Source organism: Cucurbita moschata, unplaced genomic scaffold, assembly GCF_002738365.1.
Source record: "Cucurbita moschata cultivar Rifu unplaced genomic scaffold, Cmos_1.0 Cmo_Scf00044, whole genome shotgun sequence".
In the NCBI taxonomy this organism is placed as follows: domain Eukaryota; kingdom Viridiplantae; phylum Streptophyta; class Magnoliopsida; order Cucurbitales; family Cucurbitaceae; genus Cucurbita; species Cucurbita moschata.
Window position 1 is genome coordinate 1,234,285 of NW_019268560.1, and position 12,970 is coordinate 1,247,254.

The 12,970-nt window shown below is 36.0% G+C and overlaps 2 protein-coding genes across 2 annotated transcripts in view; one reads left to right on the forward strand and one right to left on the reverse strand.

Annotated features, from left to right (window-relative positions):
* LOC111434219 (uclacyanin 1-like) overlaps nucleotides 1-788 on the reverse strand; it is a 1,675-nt gene extending 887 nt beyond the window's left edge. The window contains exon 1 of the mRNA XM_023071616.1: nucleotides 510-788. Within this exon, the coding sequence (XP_022927384.1) occupies nucleotides 510-681 (172 nt within the window). The 5' untranslated portion in view covers nucleotides 682-788. The remainder of the gene's footprint in view (nucleotides 1-509) is intronic.
* Nucleotides 789-7,480: 6,692 nt separating this feature from the next.
* LOC111434214 (tonoplast dicarboxylate transporter) lies at nucleotides 7,481-11,592 on the forward strand. Its single transcript, XM_023071603.1, has 6 exons — nucleotides 7,481-7,962; nucleotides 8,759-9,236; nucleotides 9,317-9,360; nucleotides 9,452-9,547; nucleotides 10,630-11,143; nucleotides 11,244-11,592. The coding sequence occupies exons 1-6, from the start codon at nucleotides 7,522-7,524 to the stop codon at nucleotides 11,276-11,278; spliced, it is 1,608 nt and encodes a 535-aa protein (XP_022927371.1). The 5' UTR covers nucleotides 7,481-7,521; the 3' UTR covers nucleotides 11,279-11,592.
* Nucleotides 11,593-12,970: the final 1,378 nt, after the last annotated feature.

Consider the following 12,970-nt stretch of genomic DNA (forward strand, 5'->3'; position numbering starts at 1 on the left):
GCCCCCCCCCCCCCCAACTTTATTACAAATACAAATTGAATAAAAAAAAAAAAAAATTAGCAATTTATTTTTAAAAATATATCTTTATTATTTTAAATTCATTCACATTTAATCAATTAAACTTTAAATTATTTTTCTTTAAAAATAATAATTTTAAAAATGGTATATTTTGAACAAAAAAAAATATTATTATTTAGTAAAAAATAAAATAAAATAATAAAAGATCAATAATCAATAATTCAATGGGTCACTTTCCCTCGGTGTAGCAGTGGAGGAAAAAAATTGTCGGTTCCCATTGTCAGATGAACTCGACTCTCCACAATGGTATGATATTAACCACTCCGATCATAAGTTCTCATGATTTTGCTTTGCGCTTACCTCAATCACAATGTAGACAAAATTCCTTAATTATAAACTCAAGATCATTTTCATCGGCTATTTCCATTTTCTTGGAATCCAAACAGAAAATTCTGGAGCAAAAAGACAGTTTAGAAACGAATGGATCTTACATATTTTGTCTCCAACTCTGAATTTCCTTCCGGCCGACCAAGAACCGATGTTGGAATCGACGTCCCATCCCCGGTCTCCGCCGACAACATGGTGCGTCTGAGCTCCGGCAACCGTGGTCGCAAGAAATGCCGCCGTGAAAACTGCCACCAGCTTCTTCATCGCCGCTGCCATGTGTACCGGCTGAAGCTTTGAATCAAAGGATGAAGATTCGTGTCTGCAACGGCGCTCTCTCGATCTCCTCGGAGTTTAAATGGAATTAATGGAGAAAAGAAAGAGATGGGAATATTAAAAAGCCTTTTTTACCCTTTTGAGGGAATCGTTTGCTTTGCTTTAGAAAAAGAAGAAATTCCAAAATTAAATATTTTTAAATTTTTAAATTTTAAATTTTTATTTTGTGTCGGGTAGATACTAAATTATTTAATAAAAAATAAATATTATTTTAGACGTAAAATTTTAACAGAGTGTCTAATAAGTATTATAAAGCATTTTTAAAATTAATGTACAGAGGTAATCGAATCGAATTTTAAAAAAAATATTATGACCTACTTCGATGGTATACTCAAATGTGATGGTCGTATGTTACATGTTAAATTGATCGACCATGGAAATGAACCCATGCAATAGATGTGCGAAAGCTAATATCTTTAAAAAGAAATAAGTTCGGTGGATCCTAGTAAGGTAACTTAGAGAAACCGAATAATAAGAACTTAGGGGTGAAATAAAGTGAAGATCGAGTTATAAGTTGTAAGATCAGCTATGCACGTGCATGTGAGAGATGAACGATTCTCGTTTAATTTTGATTTTAATTTACTTATCATCTGAATTTATTGAAACTAGAGTCACTTGTTTATGTAATTTGATTCCTAGTTGGTTTATGGTTTTATTTTGGTACATTCTCCAGATCAATTCATGAATCATCTCGATTCACGTATGAGTATTATTGTTGCTCTGATTCATGTATCAGAATTAATGTTGCTATGCATATATAAAAGTTTGTCGAGTATTGTTTTGAGATGTGAAGTCATTGTCATTTTGTATTTGTCTAAAGACAATTGAGAGAAACTTTGTAAGAAATACTTTGTAGCGTGAGAGTGCGAGAGATACACTTATAAACTATGAACCACGTAAATCTTTATGTCTATTTGTTTAATTTATATTGGTGGGTGTGTAAGTACAATTGATTTTGCTTCCGCTTCTGCTACAATAATTGGTATCAAAGCATTTTGATTGTGGCATTACGGTACAAGAGTCTATTTGTATAGTTTCACAAATTTTTATTTATTTATTTATTATTTTACAAGGTTCGAGAGATTCAAGCTAAAACGAAGATTCGAACAAGTAGTATTAAGAATATTTAGAGCTAAAAGAGTAATTTGGAGCATCAGAGTCATAACAAGAAGTGTTCCGGGTAAAAACCCCAAATGGATAATGACTAAACCTGTCCGAAGTGTCTCAGTATGCTATTTTTTAATCCACCAAACCTTAAGAATGTCGAGATGCTAGCCCGACGTCACGATTAGGGTTCCTATAATTTCTTCCTTTCACATTCGAGCCTAAATCTTTTTTCGACTCATAGAGTTTTGGATTTTAAGGCATGTTAGAAAGTGAAGAGCAATTATTATTAAATTAAATTATTTTATTTTATATTTTTTATGGTAAAAAAAATTGTGTTAAAAAATATAAAACCAACATTAAAATGATTAGACAAATTGGATTAAAAAAGATTGAAAAATATGGATATTTTTATCAATAAAATTAGAAGCCAAAAAAAGTTAGTACATATTTATATATAAATATATATATATATATATATATATATATTTTAAATTATATCTTAATAAATAAAAGTACTAAATTAAGACTAATATAAAATAGTAAATAAAAAAGGCGAAAAAGATTAATATATAGAAAAAAAATCATTTTCTCCGAACACCTATAATTTTTCCCGATGCTAACGAGAAGTTACTCTCTCCCGACACCGTTTAATGACGGGTGAGAGGGTAAAATTGTGATTTTACCCTTCTTTTTTTATTTTTTATTTTTTAGAGCTAACCATTTGAAGAAGGCCCAATAGAAAAGATGGGCCTCGAAGATAATGGAGGACTCGGACTTGAGATAAAAGAGAGACAATCTGACACCTTTTCTTGTTTTGTTTTGTTTTAACTCGTCATTTTTAGTTGGTTGGACTAGTGACCCGAACAACCCGAATAAAGCTCATAACTCAATCCTCTATTTTCAGGTTGAGTCGTAGGTTATTCTTTTTTTAAAAAATTAATTAAAATAAAATTCATATTTATATATAATTAAAATTTCATAAAACTCAAAATCAAACGGGTCGGGATGGAGAGATATTTTTGTAAGATTCTAATTATTTGAACACGTCAGAATTTATTCCAGCTCACCCACGAAAAACAGAACCATTTCCACGTGTAAAACCATGATAATGCTAAAATTACACATCGTCAGGGGACCACGTGGTTTATAGCCACATTATTAAGCCTAGTGGGGGCCTGCTAATATTCTCCTATAGATATTCGACACGTGGTGGTGGTCCTGGCCACTCAAGGCTCCTCAATAATTTGGGGAAATTCATTGACCCGACAGGTTCATAATGGATTAAGGGAGGCTGTTTGGTTCAGCTGTCTTGTCCTTAGTACGACTTGTCGTAATCCTTTAAACATTTTACCAAATATTTTTATGTTTTGAGATATTAAATTTTAGGAAATAATTCAATCATTACTTATAACATTGAATGTACAAAAAAAAAATTATTTTATCAAATTTTAATTTTAATTTCAATTATAATTATTTTCGTACGAGAATAATAATGTTATAGCATAATATACATCGAATAAGTCATTCGTCCAAGCATATAGCGTTCAACAATAGGATACTGAAATGATCTGCTTTTCGAGGCTTCATATTATAGACTCTCACGTACTAATGCAGAGTTTTAAAAAGGCTCGATAAAAAAGTTTTGATTGTTAAATAAGGGCGACGAGATGGAATTCAAAATACATTCAAATTCATAAATCAATCAAACTACAAAATACGTTCCCGGAAGTTAAATACAATATGAAGTATTCAAATAATCTAAGTAACATAATACAACATCAAAAGACGCATGAAATTGAAAGCACACGAATCTAAGGCTCCCAATAGCTACCCGATTCCCAAGTGCTCCTACCAATAAGTAATTTACTTAGAGGTTCTAATCGATTTTTTATATGGCTATGTACAATGTATCCGAGTCACCGACTTTTTGGGATTACGAGTTGTGTCATGTAGCTCTGGGCGAGCTTCTACAAGGCATTGTACCCTCTAACCACGTGTCTCTTAAGATCTAACACAATTGGGGTCCTAATTGAACGGTTGACTCTCTTCTTATAGTCTCTTAGATACTGGCCCTATCTAGATACTTATCATCTCATGATGTCTGATACTCACCTCATTCGTAGCATATCTACACTCATCTAGGTTAACTATGAGGTCTTAGGGTAGGTTAGGTTAGCCAGGCGGGATATAGCCAAGAAGAATCTCCTGAATAACCACTTTGGGTAAGAAATTTAACCATCTTACCATACCAAGCTCTTCATGCTTACTTCAATCCGTAAAAATCTTTTCTAAGCTTGTATACGTGATTAGCATTAGCTGCACTCTCAAATTCCTTTGGTTGGTTCATGTAAATCTTCATGTCTTACTGTAAATCTCCATCCAATCAGTGCTTTTATTTTGTCGACCTACTTGCAAGAGATGGTTTTGACATCTCCTAGTTTTGATACTAGTTCCCGAGTTTGATTTTGGTCCAAGATTATATTTTTTTCTCCATCACTGTCAAGCCAAGTTTTGTGATGCTTCTTCATATGTCTCTGGCTCTTTAACTTTGTCTTCTATAATAGCTGTGTTGGCATACTTAAGATTTAGCTTTCAAATTCTTTCTGATCACCTAAGTTGTTGATGTGTCGTTTCCTTTTTATTGGATTTGCTTGGTTGCGTCACTCTTTGCTCGTTAACATCAATGTCACTTGGATCTTCATGCGTATCAACACTTAACCAAATGTGTACAGTTTGCTCCCTCGTCTTCTGTGGTAGAATTTCTTCAATGTTGTCCAAGTGAGGTAATACTTCCTTTTCTGAGGGATACCCCGCTTCCATTGTACGACTCTAATCGTCAGTCATGTGGTATGAGCATCTTGAATCAATGATCCAACCATTCTCGTAATCGATATGCTCACCCATTATTGCCATGAGCGTTAACTCGTCTTCTTCTATGACACATAGTACTTCATTTCTTTTTAGGAAGTTGTCACATTGCTTTTAATGGACTTTTTCCTGGACCAACAATCTTTGGACATGTGACCCTTCTTCCCAATTGTAGCAAATACCTTCAAATATCTTCCCGTGATAACTCTTGTTGTTATTATTTTGAGCTCTTCCAGGTTGTGCAATTCCTTGGTGACTTATCATCATTTTAGTATCCACGTTTGGTAGATGACTTATTATTGCTCTAACTTTCACTTAGGTAGGATGCTTCTTCTTCACCTTTTAACGTGATGTCTCCCATTTATTTTACCATGACTTCTTGGCTGACTAACAAATTTTCAAACTCTACAAGAGAGGGTTGAGAGAGCTATCTTTGTATAGTAATAACAAAGCTTCTATATTCTGGTTGGAATCCATGGATAATGATCATCTTCATTTGAGCTTCTCTAATGACAAACTTGAATTTAGTTTGGTAATCTCTCGATAGATTGACTTGACCCTATTGAATTGCTGAGCCATCGTCATGTCGCATTGTGAGATTGATAACAACTCATTCTCTAGAATTTGTTACCACATATTGTTTTTCTTTGAGAAATGCGTCACGAATCTGTCTCATGCTTCTTTCGGTATCTTGTTATCCCGAATGTGCTCCAACATCTTTTTTTCGACTGTGATTTTCAAGACAAACATTGCTTTGTCTGGTTTGATTCTTCATTAACATAAGGCGCCATTAGAATCCTCCTTTTGGGTAATTTTATTTCCGCCAATGACCTCTCGAAGGTCATATCATCGTAAATAGAACATCATGCTTTTTACCCACTGTGTTGTAGTTGTTGCTGTTGAGTTTTTTAATTCATCCAACAATTTGAAAATCACTCATCGTGTTAACTATACCTCAATAATACCAAATAATCTTTTTCGACACAAAACTTGTAGAGTCATGGACTACTCACGACACGAAACTCACACACTAATAATCTCAAGAAATTATTTATGATATAGAAGATCAGACAAACCTGCAAACACAAAGCATACTAAGAATCCGAATAGATCAGAATACCTATACCAACTTTGCTCTGATATCAGACTGTTGAACACAACTCTTTGTGGGAAACACTCACAATCTTTATTAAGATCAATCAAGAACATATTACAAGACATTACTACACTTTACTTTGCTTGAGATTTCTTTTTGTAAAAACCGTAGTACGATTGGGACTTATTTACGGTAGAAACTAGATAATTTATTTCTAAAATACATACATCTTTATTTCTAAAATACCTAAATCATTTTCTTAAAATACATAAACAATGAACTCATACCATTACTCGACTTGACTCTATTGGGACACGGATGATATTTTAACATTACATACATACATCACTTTCATACTTCATTGTGCCAACCAAGCTCAAACGCTTATACCCACATACCAATAAAAACGATCAAATTTCATTCGACATTTGTGGCTAAACGCCATTGTTTTGTACACGGCTCCTAAACCATTAGTTTCGAAGATTTTACAAGCCACATCATTTTCAATACTAAGGTCCCCATTTTAGAGCCAGATATGTGAAGGGGCGAACAGATTTTTTTTTCATCAAAATTCGAATTTATTAAAAACATTAATTAAATAATTTGAATTATTTTAAGCCATTCATATGATTGAAATTAAATTACACGTCACACAATCGAAGAGGATGATCACTAGTTTTGCCACGTAAGATTTTACAAGTTGGCGCGTCCCAATTGGATAATTAATTCATCGAATAAATAAATACCAGAAAATGATTTTTCATTTTCTTTTTCTTTTTTTTTAATATTTTGAAGCCTACCAATATTTGGGGTGTCCTCTCGTGGTCCCCACGTGGCCCCACACAACCAGGAACCACTAATATGTAAACACTCCATAATTGCAAACATCTTTATTTATATATATATATATATATAATTAATTAATTAATTAATTAAATTAGAGTTCTAGTATGAACCGACTCCACCCATCTGAGGTGGGTTAGATTTTTTTCGGTTTGGATTGTATTAAATTTTTAAAAATAAAAAATTAAATTCAATTTGTGGGTTGACTAGTCGGGTCAATTTAGCCTACACAAAAATAGGTTATAATCTAACTTGGCTCCATTTGTTTTTAAAATGATTAAAAATATTTAATGTTGGTAGCTGATGTTGTCACTTGTACATGTTTGATATTTGAATTTTATGAAATTTTAATTATAAATGTAAACGTAAATAACATAATTTTTTTTGTAAATAATAATAATAACTAAAAAAATAGAGGGTTGAGCCGTGAATTCGTTGTTATTATTAATTTAACTATAATTGCAAACACCTTCCATATATATATATAGTATTGATACGAATGAATCGATAACTAGATCGATCTGAGTTAGGTTAGATTTTTTTTTTCAGTTGGGATTGTATTGAATTTTTGAAAAATCGAAAATATATGTTGGTTGACGTTTTATGGGTCAGGTCAATCTAACCTACCCAAAAATAGATTACAATCCAACTTGAATTACTCTATTTTTAAAGATTAAAAATATTATATAAAAGTAAATCAATATAATTTTTCTGGTAACTCAAAAATAGAAGGTTGAGTTGTGAATTTCCTTGAGTTTATCCACTATTTTTTTTTTTAATTAAATTCATGTAACTCCAAAATAAATAGATCCAAATTTCTCAAATTATAATTTCATCACAATTCTCCATTTCCCTTCTCTCTCTCTGAGATGAACGGCCATCACACATCCATTCCGATCTCCGACGACTCAAAGACGCCACTTCTAGCTGCCGACGACCCTCAATTCCACCGGTCCGGCAGCTTCCGGTCCACGGTGAACTCGATCTTTACCCTAAAAAACTTGTATGTTGTTCTCGGGCCGGTTCTATGCGCGGCCGTGTGCAGCTTCATGAAGCTGGAGGGGTCGTCCCCCGGGAGCAGGAATATGCTGGGGGTGCTGGTGTGGGTGTTCACGTGGTGGTTGACGGAAGCAGTGCCGATGCCGATCACGTCGATGTCACCGCTGTTTCTGTTCCCGCTGTTCGGAATCGCGGCGGCGGATGAGGTGGCTCATAATTATATGAATGATGTGATCGCGCTGGTTCTTGGTAGCTTCATTCTTGCCCTCGCCGTTGAGCATTACAACATTCATAAGAGATTGGCTCTCAATGTGAGTTTTCATTTAAATTTTAATTTATTTGGTCAATTATTGGAAGCTGCCCATCAATTTTTTTTGTTTTCTTTACTATTTTCTATTCTTTTTTTAATTACTCTATTAAAAAAAACTATTAATTTCAATATTTTAAATAATTTTAGTTGATTTTTTAATTTAATTTTATTAGACAAAAAAAAACAAATAAAAATTTAAAAAATTATTTATAATTATTTTTTTTTGTTTAAAAAAAAAGTCACTAGAGCTTATGCTCATACCATTGATATGCCTTTTTTGGGAAGGCCAAAGAGCACAATATCTGCTACAAGTATGCCTAGGTTGTTAGGTATCAGAGCTAGACACCGAAGGATGTGTCAGCCTTCTCGTTGTTCCCTGAAGGGGATAGACACGAGGCGGTGTGCCAGTAAAGACGCTAGCCCCAAAAAGGGTGGATTTGGTGGCGGTTCCACATCGATTGGAGAAATGAACGAGTGCCAGTGAGGACGCTGGCCTTGAAGGAGGTGGATTGTGATGTCTCATATTGATTGGGGGAGGAAAACAGAACACTCTGGTGTAGAAACTTTCCGTTTTAAAGTCTTGAGTGAAAACTCGAAAGGAAAAACCCAAAAAAGAACAACATTTACGTGCGGTTGAGCTGATTTATTAGAAAATTATTGTACCAAACAACAATTGGGACATTTTTTTTTTTTTTTTTTTTAAACGTATGTCGCAAACGGATCAAATTTGAACTTTTTTAGAATGAAATTAAAATCAATTTAGTGAAATTAGTGAAATGACCATTCAATAAATTCAGGTAACTCTCCTTTTCTGTGGGGAGCCACTGAACCCACCACTTCTTCTTCTGGGTATCTGCGCCACCACTTTCTTCGTCAGCATGTGGATGCACAACGTCGCCACCGCCGTCATGATGATGCCCGTCGCCACCGGAATCCTCCAGCGTTTTCCGGCGGGACCGTCCCGTTCCGTTGCCCAGAGCAAGTTCTGCAAGGCCGTGATTCTGGGGGTGACTTACGCTACCCCCATCGGAGGAATGAGCACTCTCACCGGCACCGGCGTCAATCTCATCCTCGTCGGAATGTGGAAGAGTTACTTTCCGGATGCCGATCCTATTAGCTTCAATACTTGGAGTTTCTTTGCGCTGCCAATGGCTCTGTTAATTTTCTTTGTGTTTTGGGTCGTCTTGTGTTTGATGTATTGCCCCAAAGGGTCTGGCCCTGCGCTTTCCACGCATCTTGATAAGACACAGCTTAGGAGGGAGCTGAATGCGTTGGGTATGTTTTCAAATTGAAATTGAAATTGAAATTGAAATTGATTGTTGTTTTGTTGATTAACTATGATGGGTTGTGAACAGGGCCTATGGCGTTTGCTGAGAAGACTGTGGTGGCTGTTTTTTCGGTGTGGGCACTGAACTGTTCTTGTTGATTCTTATGTTTTTTTTACAAGTTTGTGTGTTGTGATTGTGGAGATGTGAACTTTGTTGTTGCAGATTCTGATATTCCTGTGGATGACGAAGAACATTACTGATGACATTCCTGGTTGGGGAGCTCTGTTTGATGGCCGTGCTGGTGATGGAACTGTCAGTGTGAGTGACATTCATAATCACACACTTGTTAGATTCTTTCTTCTAATATCTCTCAACTTTTTTAAAACAACACGTCTTCTAAGAATAGATTTCCTCCCCTCCCTTTAGGGCCTAATGTCCTCATTGGCACTTGTTCTCTTCTTCAATTGATGTTGTACCCCTCAGTCCACTCCCCTTTGGGGCTAGTGTCCTTGTTGGCACATCGCCTTGTGTCTATTTCCCTTTAGGGTTCAGCCTTCTCACTAATACATCGGTCGGTGTCTGGCTCTAATACCATTTGTAACAGCTCAAACCCACCGCTAGCAGATATTGTCCTCTTCGGGTTTTCCCTTTCGAACTTTCTCTCAAGGTTTTTAAAACGCGTTTGTAGGGAGATGTTTCCACACCCTTATAAGGGAATGCTTTGTTCTCACAATTCACCCTCCTTCAGAGCCTAGCGTCCTTGCTGGCACTCGTTCCCTTCGTCTATTGCGTGGGACCCCCCAATCCACTCCCCTTCGAGGCTCAGCGTCCTTGCTGCACACCGCTCATGTCTACCCCTTTCAGGGTTCAACCTCTTCACTGGCACATCGCCCAGTGTTTAGCTCTGATACCATTTGTAATAGCTTAAGCTCACAGCTAACAGATGTTGTCTTCTTTGGGCTTTCCCTTTCGGTTTTCCCTAGGTTTTTAAAACGCGTCGAGAGAGGTTTCCACACCCTCATAAAGAATGTTTCATTCTTCTCCCCAACCGACGTGGGATCTCACAATCCACCCCTCCTTCGAGACCTAGCATCCTCGCTGACACTCATTCCTTCTTCAATCGATGTGGACCCCTCAATCCACCCCCTTCGAGGCCCAGCGTCCTTCCTGGCACACCGCCTCGTGTCCACCCCTTTGGGGTTCAGCCTCCTCACTAGCACATTGTCCGGTATCTAGCTATATTGTCCTCTTTGGACTTTCTCTTTCAAGCTTCCCCTCAATGTTTCTAAAACGTGTATGCTAGTAAAAGGTTTCCACACCCTTATAAAAAACGTTTCATTCTCTCCCAACCGACGTAGGATCTCACACTACAAGTGAGTAACAGTATTTCAACCGTGCAGGTGATGATGGCAACATTACTATTCATAATCCCAAACCAGAAGCAAGAAGGAGAGAAACTAATGGACTGGAACAAATGCAAGAAGCTGCCATGGGGGATCATATTGCTACTAGGAGCAGGCTTCGCCATAGCAGACGGTGTGAACAAGAGTGGCCTAGCAGACATATTAGCCAACGCATTAAACTTCCTACACAAAGCCCCATACTTAGCAGTAGCCCCTGCAGTATGTCTTATAAGCAGCCTCATAACAGAGTTAGTGACATCAAACAACGCCACCACAACACTAGTCATCCCAATACTCATCCAAATAGCCAACACAATGCACCTCCACCCACTCTCCCTTATAATTCCTGGTGCCATTGGCGCACAGTTCGCCTTCATGCTGCCCACAGCAACACCTTCCAACGTGGTTGGCTTCAGCACTGGCTACATTGACATCCCGGACATGATCAAGATTGGCTTGCCTTTGAAGATCGTTGGCATTGCTGTTGTCTCTCTTCTCATGCCCACACTTGGTATACTTCTTTTCATCCCCTTTTTCGTTTTTCGCCTTTCGATTTCGTCTCGTGCACTTTGAACTCGATTTTCGCTTATGCTTGGCCATTGGATTTGCAGGACGTTTTGTTTTTGGGACAGATAAACCAATGTAGTGACTGCCAAATTTGAAGGTACTTGTTCTTGAATTTTGAGATATCTCCAAAAGAATCACAAACAAGCATATATATCTATATATATATCTATATATAGATACACAAAGTATGAACCTCTGGCTTTATAGCTATGTATAGAGAGGGAAATGGGATAGCCATTGTTATATATTGTAAGGATATGGAAATGTTCACTTGAATAGTTGCATTGAGTCACAATGCAATCTTGGTTTTTGAAGTTTTGTATCCATGTTATAGATTGAAAGTGTTCTATGTAACTTCTTTTCAAGGTTAATATAGATTTTTTTTTTTTTGTTTGTTTGTTGAACGGGTAAAGATTTGGGATTCCGGTTACTGACTATAATAAGACCGTTATAAAGTTTTTGGGGTTTGATCTAATAACCTTGTTGAAGAATAAAACCTGTTCATTGATAGATGTTCGTAGATTTAAGCATCATCAAGTTATATTTGGAGTTCGGATAGTTTTCGAAAAAGTTTATAACTGTTTAAGCCATAATCAATACAAGTGATATTTGGTTGAACGAATTGTTTGATGCATGTTATGTCATAAGATTATTCTTGTAATGAATGATGTGTATACTAGTCAAGCAAATGATGAACATATATTATGATGCACCATGTATTAAAAATGATGTTTTTTTTACGGGCGACACCACATGTATGTGTAATTTTCCTTCTATGAGTCTTCTGAAGTCCCTACCTGCGTATAACATTTAGTGTAGGGTCCGTGCGTATGAAGTTGATACCATTTGTATACGAAATTAGTGCATACTCGGCGAGGCCCAAGGATTACAAAATTGGTATGAGATTAGTGTGTTACGTGTGTACGATAGTGGAGCATATATATGAAAGTGATACACATCTGGAACATATGAAAGGAACTAGAGTCTAAAATCATGGTTTTAGGCCCCACTAAGAATGAATGTCGGATTCATGTTGCATGTATTTGCATTTTTCGAGCAACTCGAATAAAGTCCATAACTCAACCCATTTCGAGTTGGGTCGTCTAGTTGTTCTTAAAAAAAAATTATACTCTTTCTCAGTACATTAATTACTAGAATTTCATAAAATTTAAATATCAAATATTTACTAAGGATAAGATTATTATTTAGTCTTGAATTATAATTTACCATATATTTCATATTTCACCATTTATTACCGACAAATATCTTGTATTTATTTCTTACCTACTTTTCATATATTTATAATTTATTTGACGATTATAAATAGAGAATTTCACGTCATTTTAGTAAATATTTTCAGTTACAAGTTAAATATTTTTAATCTTAGTATAGGGTTGGTTTAAGTTGTAATCCTATCCTCGAGCCCGATCAAAACAATGTCAGCGTAAACCAAATCGATTTTTTAGTTTTAAAAAAATTCAACCAATTCAAACGAGAATCGAATCAAATCCAACATTTATGATTTGGATAGGATAGTTCGAGTTAGTTGAGTTATTGGGTCATATGAACACCTGTACCTTTAGTCCCGAGGCCAGAAACTATAATTCATCTTTATTCATGTGATATTATTTAAATTATAACCACAAAAAAAAATATCCAAAGAAAGTTTTCCGATAGGAAAACAGAAACTAGGAAGCAACAATCCCGCCGTCGGCCGCCGCATCACCCTCCGGCGAGTAAATTAAAATAACGTCGGACACCTCTGGCAGCC